Below are 17500 nucleotides of genomic sequence, written 5' to 3' on the forward strand. Positions count from 1 at the left end.
TCAAAACATGGTCATCACAGGGTGACACCAGGCCCGTGCAGAGAGGAGGGCGGTGTCGCAAACTGAAATGCTGGGGTGCGGGGGGGGGGGGTTGAAGGGGGAGTCGTTGACGGTTTCCTCGGGGTGCTCAGGTGTACAGGTGAATTGGGCAAGCTAAATTGTGCGTAGTGTTTGTGTGTGAATGAGTGTGTATGGATGTTTTCCAGAGATGGGTTGCGGCTGGAAGGGCATCCGCTGCGTAAAACAAGCTATATAAGTTGGCGGTTCATTCCGCTGTGGCGACCCCGGATTATTGAGAAGACCAAGCCGAAAAAGAAAATGAATGAATGAATCAAATATTTGAATGGATTTTCAAGCGCCTCACAGTGAATCATTACATTGATACTTTCTAGTTATCATATAGTCACCCTCATCATGTGAAGGATTTTTCTTCTTCTTTGAAACATCAGCCTGCAAACAGTTTCAATAAAAGCACCAGAAATAAACTATACAATAACAGATATAATTAAAGGTTATTCTAACAGGGGCACTTGTTAAGTTTGATACAATAAAAAAGTAAATAAGCTTCTGTTAATAAATAAAAACACAATCTGACTGAATTTGCTGAGGCTATTTTAATAATATTTTTAGCAAAAATGTAATAATTTTTAAAATGTGCACTGATGCGTTTCAGAATGACAAAGGAGGTCCTAAAGGTCAGCTCCAGAGCAGCTGGACGTCCATGATTTACGCCCGTCTGGAGTGTGGGAAAAGAGACTTCACTCAGCTCATAGATGTCGCCACAATAAAAACAACACACGATACCAAAATATACGCACTTTTCAGAAACTACTGGTAAGACAATACTTATCTTTTATTTTAAATCTTATAGTTTACAACACAATAAAGAAAACAAGCTCATATTCCTAGTCATGTGACCTGTGAAGGTTGAGCCGTAATGGCGGCTACGCTGAGAGCTCAACAGACATGCAGCACAATCCACTCGTATTTCCATCTGTGAATATTTGCATCACATATCAACAGAATTACACGGAGAAACGATCACAAACTGTACACTGTGTGCACTTGTGGTGCATATTCTGCTGATTTCAGCTGTTTTAAAACCCTCATGTGCCTGTCAGAGCTACATTTCAGCCATGTTTACCTTTATCTTGTGGATATTCCTCAGAGGTTCAGTCATTAATGATGGTATTAAAGCGTAAAAGTGTCTACTTTGCATTTAATTTGATACTTTAATTGCATTTAACCTGTAAATTATAATAGAAACTGTATAAAAAGCAGACAAATGTACTGAAATTCATAGGTAGTATAGATTGTTATGGGTCAATGATTGTAAAATGTCCATACATTTCTACATTCTGACTGATCTATGAAACAGAAAGGTGTGTCTGATTGTTGGTTAGTAAAGCTATACTGCATCTTGGATTTTCAGCAAAAAAAAAAGTAAATTACTCAGCAACTTTTGCATTGAGTGTTCCTGAGTGTGTGTTAATACAACTCTCCATGACGTAGATCCCTTTAATGTTTTTAACTTTGGTGTTAAATGTGCTGAAGTTCTCTAAACACTGAGAAAAGAGAAGAAGTGTGTGCTTGAATCGTGAACTTCTGTCTGGTTTACAGGAACATGAGTGCTGTGTGTGTTTATAGCATGACACTGAGCTGTTTTATTACAGCGTCACCTCAAAGCTCACATTATGGTTCTCGTTTCAGTTTCACCACTGAAAATGATTAAAACTAAGCTATTTGAGTCAGTGATTCAATAATCCTTTCAAAGCTACAGTCATTTGTTTGCTTAATGAATGAATCAACTGTTCCGAATGAATCATTTGAGTCAGTGATTCAATAATCCTTTCAAATGGACAGTCATTTGTTTGCTTACTGAGAGAATCAGCTGTTCTGAATGGATCATTTGATTCAGTGATTCAACAATCCATTCAAGAAAATCATTTGTTTGCTTACTGAATGAATCAACTGTTCCGAATGAATCATTTGAGTCAGTGATTCAATAATTATTTCAAAAGGACAGTCATTTGTTTGCTTACTGAATGAATCAACTGTTCTGAATGAATCATTTGAGTCAGTGATTTAATAATCCTTTCAAATGGACAATCATTTGTTTGCTTACTGAATGAATCAACTGTTCTGAATGAATCTTTTGAGTCAGTGATTCAATAATTATTTCAAAAGGACAGTCATTTGTTTGCTTACTAAATGAATCAACTGTTCTGAATGAATCATTTGAGTCAGTGATTCAATAATACTTTCAAATGGACAGTCATTTGTTTGCTTACTGAGAGAATCAGCTGTTATAAATAAACTATTTGAGTCAGTGATTTAATAATCCTTTTAAAAATACAGTCATTTGTTTGCTTACTGAATGAATCAGCTGTTCTTAATGAATCATTTGAGTCAGTGATTCAATAGTCAATTAAAAAAAAGACAGACACTTGTTTGCTTTCATAGAGAACCAGTTGTTCTGAATGAATCATTTGATATAGGGATTCAATAATCCTTTTAAAATGACAGTCATTTGCTAGCTTTCTAAATAAATCAACTGTTCCGAATGAATCATTTGAGTCAGTGATTTAATAATCCTTTCAAGAAAGTCATTTGTTTGCTTACTGAATGAATCAACTGTTCTGAATTAATCAGTTGAGTCAGTGATCCAATAGTCAATCAAAAAAGACAACTACTTGCTTGCTTTCTGAATGAATCAGCATTTTTGAATGAATCATTTGAGTCAGTGATTCAATAGTCAGTTAGAAAAAATAGTTGCTTGGTTTCTGAATGAATCAGCTTTTCTGAATGAATCAGTTGAGTCAGTGATTTAATAGTCAATTTAAAAAGAGAGTTATTGGCTCGCTTACAGAATGAATCAGCCATTTAAAATGAATCGTTTAAGTCAGAGATTCAATAGACAGTAAAACAAGACATTAACCTGCTTGCTTACAGAATCAGCTTTTCAGAATAAATCATTTGAGTCAGTGATTCAATAGTTTATTAAAAAAAGACACTCAATTGTTTAGTTTCTGAATGAATCATTTAAGTCAGTGATTTAAGTCAATTAAAAAAGACAGTTACTTGCTCACTTTCTTAAAGAATCAACTGTTCTGAATGAATCTTTTGAGTCAATGATTCAAGATTCAATTTAAAAAGAAAGCCACTTGCTTGCTGAATCAGCCATTCTGAATGAATCATTTGAGTAAATGAATGATCCAATGAGTCACTCAGTGGGTGTTAAAATGAGCTGCAGTTTTCCAGAAAGAGAAGATGCGGGTGTTTAAAGTGTGAACTGCCTCTTTTACAGGAACATGAGTGCTGTGTGTGTTTATAACATGACTGAGATATCCACTATCTTCAATTCCTCCCAATTCAACGCCAATAATGTTCCTGTCAGTCACAGACCTGGAACGGTGAGAAATATATATATTTTAAAGTGAAATGTCAACTATATTACCTGCTTGATTAAGTATGTTGTGTTGTGCACAGTATATCATTTTAGCATCGACGTCAGCAATGCACACTGCTGACAACAAAAAAATGATGAGGTAAATGATTGTAACACTTATTTATCAGGGATCACCACAGCGGAATGAACCACCAACTATTCCAGCATATGTTTTACACAGCGGATGCCCTTCCAGCTGCAACCCAATACTGGAAAACACCCATACACACTCATTCACACACACACACACACACACACACACACACAGACACACTCATACACATGTGTTTGGACTGTGGGGGAAACCGGAGCACCCGGAGGAAACCCACACCAACACGGGGAGAACATGCAAACTCCACACAGAAACACCAACTGACCCAGCCGGGACTCGAACCAGAGACCTTTTTGCTAGGAGGTGATTGTGCTACCCACTGTGCCACCATGCTGCCCATATATATTAATATATATATATTAATATATATATATATATATATATATATATATATATATATATATATTAATATATATATATATATATATATATATATATATATATATATATATATATATATATATATATATATATATATATATATATATATATATATATATGCATGCTTAACATATAATAATAAATGAATAAGATACAAGAGCCTCATACAAGTCATTTTTACTGACAGTATCTTGAACTTTAGGGTGTAACATTGCCTTTTTTATGTAATGAGCTGCTGTCTTTAATCATCTTCATGCAACAGTATGAACTAAAAGAAAAACAACATTTTTTTGTACATACTGTACCCAATTAATGCAATAACCCCATTAAACTGGCAGCTCTAATTGTTTTTTATTATTATTTTGTATTCTGCCCAGGAAAGTCATGCCAGTTTGGAAAAACAAACACTAACATTTTAGGTGGAGAAGCACTTAGATAAAATTACTTGGAACTAATTGCTTTTATCTTTTTACAGTCTGTACATGACATGAATAGGAAAATATTTGAGCAAATACTGTGAACAATTCCTGAATCTGTTAAAGATCATTTGGGAAACATTGGAAAAAGAAATTCACAGGAGGGGGAATCATTTTGATATCAACTGTAAATAAAAGGAGGACAGAATGAAATGTTTGTGTGAAGCCTCTCTGTAAAGCGATGGTCTTTTGTGATGGTTTCTGACTCCTTGTCTCTGTTTTAGTGTGTAGTGGACAGCACTCAGCTAAACGGAGAAGTGCTGACGTTTATGAAGGAGCGTCCGGAAATGAAGCAGACGGTGAAGCCAGAGAACGGCCCGCTCATATTCAGACACCACCATTACTCTCACATACAGGTGGACAGAGTTCAGGACAGCACCGTCCTGCTTCTGTCTCTAGGTGAGATTATTACAGTTTATTTTTATTTCAAATGAAAATTACTAATAATTCCTTATTATGCTTATAATTTTATACTGATAATCATTCTAAGGTGTTTATACTCCTGTTCTGCTGAATGCTTGATTCTGATTGGCTGATGGTCACTCTAAGGTGTTTGGTTACTGTCAGATAAAGGCACAGCTAAAGTAGTTCCGGCACGTTTAGAGCGCATCTCAGCTCCATATCACTCCGCTGAATGATTAGAGTTATTTTAGTCAGAAATCACATCAAAACACAACCGGCGGAGGAGGAGGATGTGGAGGAAAACTAGTGCTACACACAGGAGACATTTAAGGAGGACACACACCTGACTAACACACTCTTATGCACAACATTCAATCCACATCTCAACAGTGGATTTATACTTCTGGTCTGCTGAATGCTTGAATCTGAATGGCTGATGATGAGGCATTTGGTTATTGTCAGATAAAGGCACAGATAAAGTAGTTCCGGCAGGTTTAGAGCGCATTACAGCTCCATATCACTCCGCTGAATGATTAGAGTTATTTCACAGCTACAACAGTCAGAAACAGAAGGCTTTGGAGGAGATATGGAAGAAACTAGTGCTACACACAGACGTGGTATATCTATTTCACAATGGTCAATACTGTTGTTTTTATAGTGCTTTAGAAATAAATTTGATTTGATCTAATAGTTTAGTTAATATTTCTTTACAAGTAACAAAAATGGATGTTTTAGACAGTTTTAGTTGACTTAAAAACCTAGTTTGAGTTAATATTATGATGCATATTTTATATTTTACATCATAAACAAGCATATCTGATAAAACATACAATGCAATTTGCTTTCAATGCGCACATCCTAAATTATTCAGCATCTCCGAGAACAGATTATAAACTTTTATTAGATTTTGATTGCTTGTTTACAAGCTTTTTAGTTTTCATGCGAGTCAAAATGTTTAATCTGTTTAAATCAGACTTTGCTTCAGTTTTGACTCATGAAATCCACAATTAGAGTATTAAATCTGATGCTTCGTCAGTCTCCTTTAAAAAGAAAAACACATTAATTACTGTAAATACATTAAATACAAAGAAATCATTAGATAAACCGGCTCATAGGAGTCATCATCCATCATAGCTCACGTTATATGAGTGTTATTTTATATAACATCCGGTTTCGCTCATCAGTGCGTCACGTTACACAGGATTAATGGGCTGTAAATGAAAGTTCATGTTGATTTAATGTTCATTTCACGATTATAGGACACTGTAAGATGAGGAATCATGCCGTAAACCACTGATAATATCCTGTTAGTCAGACGACTGAATGATGACAGTGGCTGGGTTTCTATCAGCCTGAGTTAATTCTAAAAGAGACTAAGCCGAAGGCAAATGAATGAATGAATTAATATGAACATATTCATTGAGTTTTTCTTTAAAGCAAGAAAACTAATCTAGATTTCATTTTGATAACATTATTTTGCTTATACTACATTTAGGGGATTAATTAGCTTGTTTTAAGACAGGGAAAACTCTCAATTTTGACTCATTATAGCTTAAAACAAGACAATATGTGTTGTTTGTCTAAAAAACAACACTTCTTTATTTAAGAATTTTTAGATATTCAGACTAGAAACAAGCCAAAAACTCCAAGTGAGAAGCATTATTTTTGGAGTGTGTCTTTTGCACTTGCAATTTGTCCATATTTGCATACAGTATTTTTGGATTTCTCTTAAATGTACTAGCGTAACGTGCATTTATTTGCATATTTTAAATTCCCCCTGTAATGTCCTGTGTTATCTGTATCATCTATAGGGTCTGAAAGTAAGTAGCATTTAAACCAAAGTCAGTTTTTGTTGCGCTATACTGTATATTGGCATGGAAATGATTGCGATTGTTAATATTAATGTTATTTTAAGACTAATTTATTCTATATACCGATTCTACAACAGGATTTACATTGGCATAAACACATTCAAGGCACTAAAACCACATGTAAATGTACCAATTTTCTCAGAAAGCATCTTTCTAAAGGTGCTGTTGACTTGAAATGTTCACCAGATAAATCCATATATGCAAAGAAAATAAATCGAATTAGTTTAGAAATTAGGTTATGTTTTATAAAATGAAGCTGGGAAAAAGTATTGAACACACAAAGAAAAGGGAGGTGTAGTTCAGCAGTGAAAGCCCAGACAGCAGCTGAAATCTCTCAGTAGTTCTTCAGCAATGCTCCGCCCTTCCTCAGTGTAATTATCAGCTGCTTCCGTGCAACATCTACGTTAGGAGGATGAAGATGAAACAAATTCAGCAAGACAATGATCCAAAACACAGCCAAGGAGACTCGCAGATGGTTCAAAATCAAGCTGTAGAATGGCCCAGCCAATCACTTGATCCGAATCCAATAGAGAATACAGAATAAAGCTCAGATTTGATCAAGATTTGACCATCAAGATTTTAACACAGTTAAAGTCTGTGAGAAACTCACACCTGAGCAATGCAGGAGACTTCATTCTCCATATGAGAGGCGTCTTTAAGCTGACATCATTTAAAAAGCCTCTCATATAAAGTATTAAATACATTTCAGTAGTTCACCTCTTTCTTCTCCTGTCATTCTATTCTTATAAACACAGAACTGAATTTGTTTTGATTTATGTTTGTATTGTTTGGGTTTTTACCAAAATCTGCTTCAGTTCCATGTCAACAGCTCCTTCAGAAATATTATTCCCAGGAAAACACATGACAATATGTTCAATACTTATTTTCCACGCTGTATAAATAGGTATATTCATGTCCACTGCACGATAAGTCGATACATCGATTATTGTGACAAGCCTAAGTAGTCTAAACCTAACTGATAGAATTGACAATAAAGCTGACAATAAAGTGTTGTGTTTCTGACAGAAAGTGGAGGAGTTCATAAAGTCCTGGAAAGGCCAGTTCAGGAGCCTGTTTTTGTCATTGCCGAGTACCTGCCATTTCCACATGGATCAAGCATTGCTAGCATGATTCTGCACACCTCTGAGGTACAACACAAGCAAAAATGCATCAAAAACACAACTCTGGGATGTCAAATGGAGCTAATTGTGCACTGTAAAAATGAATAATGTGTTTTTTGCGTATTTATGATTGCGAGTTGCATTATGGGATTTAGATTTTTTTTTCTTTCCTGTTCTGTTTTTAATATATGTGTAAAACAAATCATATTGAGCAAACATTAACAGACATTTTTACATTTTTTTTACTTAACCAAAAGCAAACCAAGGAAAAAAATGCTCAATATAAGGGAGATAAAATAATAATAAAATAATAATAATAATAATAATATAATAATAATGAATAAATTAATAATAATAATAATAAATATAATAAATATAATTAATAATAATAATAATAATAGTAGTAATAATAAGAATAAAAATAAAAAATAAAATAATTACAATAAATAAATAAGTTAATAAATAAATATAATAAAATAATAAAATAATAATAATAATAATAATAACAATAATAATAATAAATGTAATAATAACAATAACAATAATAATAATAATAATAATAATAATAATAATAATAAAAAAATGTAAAAATTATTATAATAATAATAATTAATAAATTAATAATAATAATAATAATAATAAATATAATAATAATAGTAATAATAATAAGAATAAAAAGAATAAAAAAATAAAATAATTACAATAAATAAATAAATAAATAATAAGTTAATAAATAAATATAATAATAAAATAATAATAATAACAATAATAATAATAATAAATGTAAAAGTAATAATAATAATAATAATAAAAACAAAAAAGCTTAAAGCATGCAACTATGGAAGGTACATAGTAGTGACTACAAGTTTCCAACATTCTCTAAAATATATCCTTTAAATTAAAGCTTTGCAACCACATGAATGTGAGTAAATGCTGAGCAAAAGTCATTTTTGGCTGAACTGTCCATTTAAATGTTACTCATTAGAATCTAAGGGTCATTTAAGGTTATAAAAGTATAGTTCATCTAACGTGTGCTGTTTTGATTTCTCAGAATCTTCTGTATGCGAGTTCTGGTAATGAGCTGATTCAGATTGATCTGGCCACATGTGGTGTGTACGGGAATGAGTGTGTCGAATGTCGTTTATCAAGAGACCCCTACTGCAAATGGGACGGTTTACAGTGCACCATTGCAGAGTAAGACCCTTACACAAACCCACACACACACACCCACCCACACACACCCCAGCTTCCTTCCTGAGCACATTTATAGTTGGCATGTAAAGTGTAAACCCCCTGATAAAAGTTGATAAAGTTCACAACACTGAAAGCTCGACTAAAAGACTCATATCAGGCAGTCTGAGGGACGCAGATAACATTGTTTAACTTATAATAAAATAGTTCAAACAACCTATTTAAATTGAGTTGAAACACATTGCTTAAGTTGTTTTAGGGAACAACTTAATTGTTTTATGCTCAATCCACATAATACACACCGTAATGCATATGCTGAATCTGTGATCCTGCCTGTTCTCACCCTCACCTCACATCATTCAAAAGAAAAAGGCCACATTGTCTGCCGATAATGTCAACAGCAAATTTAAATCTAAGCAAAATTAAGCAAAATTGTTTCTACTTTATAATTAATGTTCTGAACTCTCAGCAATACAATTTTACAATGAGTGCAATTGTTTGTGTTCAATACTTTATTATTATTATTATAATTTTCCATATCTGTAATACTTGTATTTTGGCATTATTTTGCAGTCCACTTAGAATCCAACATGGAAATCAATGTTTTCTTTATTGGCATTGATTGTTTTGAAATTTAAACGTCATTAACATGCCGGTGTTTTAATTTCTGTAATAAATAGGGCTGTCAAACAGGATCTTGATGGTTTATTGTATGTTGTTTATATGAAGAAATCTGCGTTACAAGTTAAACAAAAGTTCTAATAAACAATTATATTTTGAATTTAAATAGTTTTTGTCTTGCGTTTACATTAATTACACATTTTAATAGTCAAAATTACAAATTTCAGTCTTTTAAATGTGATTAATCGCGATTAATTGCAAAAAAAAGTGTGATTAATTAGTTAATTTTTTAAATGATTGACAGCACTAATATATATATATATATATATATATATATATATATATATATATATATATATATATATATATATATATATATATATATATAAATAAAAGAGCTGCACAATTAATCATTAAAAGATCGCGATCTCGATTCGACCCCCTAGACGATCTTAATCCAGCATTTCTACGATTCTGTCAATCATATTTTCAAGTTCAGGAGAGCAGAAAAGGCGGCTGCACGAGTCTTTTCATTGTTTCACACACGTTGCTCAGCATTGACACCTCTAAATGATGTTGAATGAGTCACATACTGTATTTATAAGGTATAATTCACATAAAAATGCCAATTTTGTCCTAATATAATGATGTTTTCGCGATCGGGAAATCACAAGTGACGTGAGCTGCTGACCGTGAGCTGTTATCACAGAGAGGGCGGGCGCGCGTGCTCTACTTAATGATAGATGTACGCGCGTCTACTTTAATGAACAGAACCTGCATATGCTGTGAGTAACAGGTAATACAGTTGTAAATAATATTCAGTTTGTGGCACAGAGTGATCGTTTGGGAGCCGCCCGCAAAATATGAACAAGCACTTAGCAGTCAAAATGAAACTGAAACCAAGCACTTCATTTAAATGATCGTATCGCATTAGAGTTATGATTACGACAAGCATTTGATTTGTTTTTTCTTTCATAGCGAACACACAGTTGTGCATGAAAATAAATGTTTACAGTGTCACTATAACTACTCTAGCCTATTATATATTGTTGAATATAATCTGATAATGGCAATTATCTGATTTCAGCAGTGAATAAATTTGTCTAATATGACAGATTGCAAGCATATATCTCAAACATAATAACTCAACATCAGAATTATTATAAGTAGAATAGAATTATTTATAGAAGCCAGTAGACCTACACATAATATTATTATCGAGGTTGTGCAATATGTTTGTTTTTACCATACCTTTATTTTACATCTACAGAATCGTGAGAAAATCGTGATCTTTATTTTAAGCAAAAAAATTGCGATTCTCTTTTTAGCCAGAATTGTGCAGCTCTAATATATATAAGCATATATATAAGCATATATATATATACATACATATATATATATATATATATATATATATATATACATATATATATATATATACATACATATATATATATATATACATACATATATATATATATATACATACATATATATATATATATACATACATATATATATATATATACATACATATATATATATATATATACATACATATATATATATATATATACATACATATATATATATATATATATACATACATATATATATATATATATACATACATATATATATATATATATACATACATATATATATATATATACATACATATATATATATATATACATACATATATACATATATATACATACATATATACATATATATATATATATATATATATATATATATATATATATATATATATATATATATATATATATATACATACATACATACATACATATATATATATATACATACATATATATATATATATATATATATATATATATATATACATACATATATATATATATATATACATACATATACATATATATATATATATATATATATATATATATATATATATATATATATATATATATATATATATATATATACTCCTCTCCCTCAGTGATCTTACCATCAAGCAAATTTCTCCTGTTAGCCTAATTGGTTGGCGACATCACCGACCAGAGAGAGGTGGCAGTAACGCACCAAAAAGTTTGTTTTCGACTACCTAAAAACAGGAAGAACAAATAGTCATTCTCGCCATCATATGAATTTACTTTCATCGGCTATACACCGGCCTCACAGCTCTGTGAATGTCAGTGTCATCACGTATTGATCCGTGATCGGTAAATGTAGCTTGTGTGGACGCTACTGTGCTAGTTCACTAATAAAATAGCTTGATTTAGAAAGTAACGACGCTACTGAGAAATGTAGTTAAGCTAGCGTCACTACTAATTAACCCTGAAAAAGCCAAAGCAGAGCGAAGCAGTGGCGCAGTAGGTAGTGCTGTCGCCTCACAGCAAGAAGGTCGCTGGGTCGCGCCTCGGCTCAGTTGGCGTTTCTGTGTGGAGTTTGCATGTTCTCCCTACGTTCGCGTGGGTTTCCTTCGGGTGCTCCGGTTTCCCCCACAGTCCAAAGACATGCGGTACAGGTGAATTGGGTAGGCTAAATTGCCCGTAGTGTATGAGTGTGTGTGTGAATGTGTGTGTGGATGTTTCCCAGAGATGGGTTGCAGCTGGAAGGGCATCCGCTGCATCCTTGTCCTCATTTGTAAGTCACTTTGGATAAAAGCGTCTGCTAAATGACTAAATGTAAATGTAATAGCTTGCTGGGTAAGTTGGCGGTTCATTCCGCTGTGGCGACCCCGGATAAATAAAGGGACCAAGCCGACAAGAAAATGAATGAATGAATAGCCAAAGCAACGCAAACAGTACCGGAGTGTCTACTTATTAGAGTGTCACTAACCTGATTTATAATGATCTGATCAGCTTTAGTTTTTAACGTTACGCTGTTTTTCTCCCCTTAGGGCTTATTATGCACTCACTGTTGCCATCTTGTTTATTAAAAATGAAGTCCAGAGGTAAAAAAGGTTAAAAAATAAAAATAAAAATAGGGAACCCAGTACACAGTAAAAACTAATTAAATGACAAAATATCATGACCACCCTATTTTTTATATTGTTTTAACTTATCAGGTTTTTTATTTTTTACTTAATAATACAAAGTCTAACTCAATATAGTGCAGTCACTTTGATTGATTGTAAGTTGAGAGGACTTGAAAACTGAAAACATCAAGCACAATAGTCAAATTAATGAGTGCAAATGAAGTTTCAAACTGAGCACTGAGGCTTCTTCAAGTCATTTTCAGATTAAAGTGGTGCTTCCAGTCCATGACACACTCATTCTGAAACCTCACATTCAGCCACTGAATGAACACACACACACTAGAACTGCTCCACTTTACACTCCGTCTACACCACAGCAAAGCATCACACACTTTAGTGCATTTCCACATATTTACTACAACCAAAAATACAACCTCCAACACAAAACCCACACACACAGCATGACTGACTAACAAACATGTGTTCATGAGTGCTGTATTAAAGGCCTTGAACTCACTGATGCATCTTTTTTTCCACAGAAAAACAGCCCAGGACACCAATAATTGTGGTAAGCTGACTTTATGACTGTTTTTTTTTTTTGTTTTTCTCAGTTATATCAGTGTTTATGCGTCACAGTTCCATTACAACTGCTTTCAAACCACAATGTAGGAGTTCCAGTTCAGTGCTGTCATTTTATAAACAATTGAGGACAAAGTTATTCGTCTTCCTGCGCAATATTCATCCCTTTTCTTATATTTCCCCAATGATGTTGAACAGATTCAGGAATTTTTCACAGTATTTCCTCTAATATTTGTTCTTCTGAATACAATTTTTTATTTTATTTATTTCGGCTAAAATAAAAGCAGTTTTTAATTGTTTAAAGCCATGTTAAGGTCAATATTATTCGCCCCCTTAAGCAATATTTGTGTTGGATTGTCTCCAGAACAAACCACTGTTATACAATGACTTGCCTAATTACCCTAACTTTACCCTAATTACCCTAGTGAAGCCTTTACATGTCACTTTAAGCTGATTACTAGAATATCTGGTCAGTTATTATGTGCTGTCATCATGGCAAAGAGAAAAGGAAACTCATTTTGCTCTCAACTCTGTCAGTTAAACAGAAACAACATGTTTATTTTCTATTTTCTGCAGATAAGCCGCCTTACGATGCACCATCAAGGACTATAACGGGTGCAAATGTGCCGGTAATTTCAGTCCAGCCATCCTCAAAATACTTTTTAGTCTGCCCTGTCATTTCCCATCATGCAACATACCACTGGTACCACAGTGGCACACTAGAGGAGTGTGCTTCCACGGATGAGGGCTGTATATATCTGATCGAAAGCATGAATAAGACTCACGAAGGGTCGTACAGATGTGAGTATACAGAGAACGGCATTACTAAGACTGTCAGCTATTATGAGCTGAGCATGAGCCTCTCAAACGGCTTCATACCGATACTGATACCACACGCTTTACTTCTGCTCACAGCCTTTCATATCCTTTTATAGACCGTCGAGAGTATTATTTTATTCTGGACACTGTAAAAATGCACTTCTTACTTCAACTTTTGACTTGTTTCTGGTACAAATATCTAAAAACTCTCACAAGCGAAAAATATAGTCTTGTTTTCAGAAATAATGAGTCAAAATTAAGTGAGTTTTTTTTTGTTAAAACAAGCTAAATAATCTGCCAATTCAATAATTGAATAGTCTTATGTCAAAAGGAAAGACTAAATTATTTTTATTACACTGAAAAAAATTATTCAGAGATAACTCGTTGGATTTACTCAATTTTTTTACTTAAGGTGGTTGTAAACAATTTATTTGTGTTAAATTTAAACAAACAAATTAAGTTGAACATTATTAAACTTAATTTGTTTGTTTATATTCAACACAAATAAATTGTTTGCAACAGTTCTGCATGCAACACTTTTTTCAGTGATACCCCATTGATTATTTTTATTTAATATATTATTATTAAATATTATATTAATTTATTATTAATTATTATTATATTGATTTATTAGATTATTTTGCTTGTTTTAAAGAAAAATTCTGTTAATCTTGACACATTATTTCTTAAAACAAGACTATACTTTATGCTTGTACAGAAAGTGCATCCTGATTTAAGAGTTTTTAGATGCTTGAATTAGAAACAAGACAAAAACTGGTTATGTATTATGCACATTTTTATTATTGTTGCCATTAGTTAAATAGATAGTTCACCCAAAAATGTTTAAAAAAAAAATCAGTGGTTCTAAAAAAAAAAAAAAAAAAAAGATGTTTTGTTGAACACAAAAGAAGATATTTTGAAGAATGTTGGAATCTGGGAACCACTGACTACCATAAGGAAGTCATATTATAGTGTCGTCACGATACTGGAATTTGCCTCGTATATCTGAGCGCATTCTTAAACAGCGCTGATTGGCCATTGTGTTCATGTGCACAACAGAAATGACTGTGACTGGCTGTGAAGGTCATCAGTTCATCAAACTCACCGCTGTTTACTGAGTGGAAACACAGATACAGGGACACTGGAGCGTTTTAAAGCCTTGATTCATCAGCAGATCCCTCATATGTCAGCTTATAGACAAACCAGCTAATTGACTTGACTTTAAAATGATCCAGTGTCCCTGTATCTGTGGTTGTCTAGCGAGTTTGGTGAACTGATGACCTTTACAGCCAATCATAGTCATTTATGTTGAGCACATGAGCACAATTGCAAATCAGCACCGTTTAAGAACGCGCTCAAATGTTAGCAGGATATTCAATATTTCAGTAGTGATTGGTACTAAATTTGCAATATAATAGAAATCACTCTATGGTATAGAAGTCAATAGTGAACAGTGCACAACATTTTTCAAAATTACTTATTTTTGCTCAACAGAAGAAACTGATTATGAGTGAATAATGATAGAATTTTCTTTTTTTTTTTTTTGGTGAACTGTCCCTTTAAAACCCTCAAGCATCCCTAAGGACATATCTGGGAAAGGTCATTTTATTTATTTTTATTTATTTTAAATAGTTCCTTTTATAAGAGCAGTTTAAGACTTGACTACTTCTTAAAGTAAAAAAAGAGGACTCGATTCAACAAATTTTGATTCAACAAATATCTTTGCTGGGCAAAGATATTATTATAATTTAAATAATCAAACGCACACATATACACATACACATATATATTACACATTGTACAGAATCCTATGTCGTCAAAACATACTTATTTTGAGTGCAATTAATTGCGATTATTTTTTGCTAAGCACTAATAATAATAACAACAACAACAATCAAAGTATAAATAATTAGTCCACTGCAACACAGTGGAGCATTGTAGGTGTGTCGATGGAGTGTATGGGTGTTTCCCAGTGATAGGTTGCGGCTGGAAGGGCATCCGCTGCATAAAACATATGCTGGATAAGTTGGCGGTTCATTCCGCTGTGGCGACCCCTGATTAATAAAAGGGACTAAGCTGAAAATGAATGAATGAATAGTCCCATATGAAATGAATGGGGAATGCTAAAATTAAAAAGTACACGCTCAGAAATAAAGATCACTGAGGTCACCTTTTACCACATAGGTGGACATTGGTACTTTTAGGGAACACTTTTGTACCTTTTATATACATTTGTACTTTTTTGTGCATTAATTTGCACCTTTAATGACCTGTTAGGAACAAAAAACTGCCGTCCCAGTTGCTGATTTTATACCTTTATTTCAGTGTACATTGTGCATTTTTAGAGGTAAATGCATGTGTGTATATACGTGTACAAATACATTTTAAATAAATATATATATTTTTCCAAAACAATTGCTCAACATTTGCTTAAAAATGGGTTCACTCTCGAGACCAAAAATGTTCACAGGGTTAACACATGTATGTACTGCTGTTTTCATGGGCATATCAATTATATTTTTGTAAAGCTTGTAAAGAGATTTTCCTATTTATAATAATGCACCTCAAATGACGCATTATGGGACCAGATATTTTTAAAGGCTTGGAAATTAAAACTAAAACTGCTACCTTAAAAAAGACATCTTTATCTAACAATTACATTAATTACAGCATAATTAAGACTGATTATTTATCATTTAAAATATTTAATACATTGTTTAAAAGGGTTTCAAAAATGTTATATTTTAATGCACAATCCACAGCATTGTTCATGTTTAAATGTGATTATAGTGAAATGTCAGGTCAGGTGGGGTTTACTGTATGAAGGAGTGTTGAAGATTGTGAAATACTGTGGATTACCTTTCACAACCAGTGTTACAGTATTCTATTTTCAGTTTTAGAAGATATTATAAGTGTAGTGTGTGTTTACATCTTTCTTTATTCTAATACATTTCAGCAGATATTATTTATTATAACCCCAGGTACAGTATTATTATTAAACAATAAATGAATAAATTAAATGCCATACATAAATCAAGGAAAACATTATCTACATATTTTTATTGGATATTTTTAGTACTTTAATATGATGCTAAAATTGAAATCCATTTTTATTTCTACAAAATTTGGTTTTATTTAAAAATGATTGACCCTAATTCAGACAATCGTCTTCACAATAAATATGTTTATGATTCTGCTCTAAAATGATGTGTTTGTCTGTAAAATGTCACGTTTTGTTATTTCTCTAAACAGATTTCAGAATAAGGGCTTAACTATGAAAACTAATATATATATATATATATATATATATATATATATATATATATATATATATATTTTTTTTTTTTTCTTTTTTTTTTCCTTCAAATTATTATTTTATTCCAGTTCTTTTATCAGTGACTGCTGTTAGCGTTTGCTTTTCATTCATTGTTTTTTATTATTTTATTTTAGTTGGCAAGATACTTTTGACCAATGATCTTCTTTAGTTTCTATGAGTTTTCTATGAGCT

General features: G+C 32.5%; 2 protein-coding genes across 12 annotated transcripts in view; one reads left to right on the forward strand and one right to left on the reverse strand.

The window, feature by feature from the left end:
• The window catches only part of LOC100537452 (semaphorin-7A), a 31499-nt gene extending 15852 nt beyond the window's left edge, over nt 1–15647 (forward strand). Inside the window, exons 8-16 of one of the 8 annotated variants that reach the window (XR_015514592.1) lie at nt 674–834; nt 3308–3413; nt 4642–4816; nt 7717–7838; nt 8863–9005; nt 13134–13162; nt 13750–14207; nt 14689–15101; nt 15228–15505. Coding sequence is in view for 3 of the 8 variants with exons in the window: in XM_087292877.1 (XP_087149003.1) it covers nt 674–834; nt 3308–3413; nt 4642–4816; nt 7717–7838; nt 8863–9005; nt 13134–13162; nt 13750–14108 (1095 nt within the window). In the remaining 5 variants the exon portion in view is untranslated. Of the gene's footprint in view, nt 1–673; nt 835–1620; nt 2836–3307; nt 3414–4641; nt 4817–7716; nt 7839–8862; nt 9006–13133; nt 13163–13749; nt 14352–14626 lie in introns of those variants that run through there. The other 7 variants (XR_015514591.1, XR_015514590.1, XM_087292877.1 and 4 more) reach the window with 7 other exon arrangements.
• LOC101884989 (synaptotagmin-4) overlaps nt 1–17500 on the reverse strand; it is a 64877-nt gene that overhangs the window by 37011 nt on the left and 10366 nt on the right. The gene's annotated exons all lie outside the window — the stretch shown is intronic.

This window comes from Danio rerio, chromosome 18 (genome assembly GCF_052040795.2).
Source record: "Danio rerio strain M-AB ecotype USA chromosome 18, GRCz13ab, whole genome shotgun sequence".
In the NCBI taxonomy this organism is placed as follows: Eukaryota; Metazoa; Chordata; class Actinopteri; order Cypriniformes; family Danionidae; genus Danio; species Danio rerio.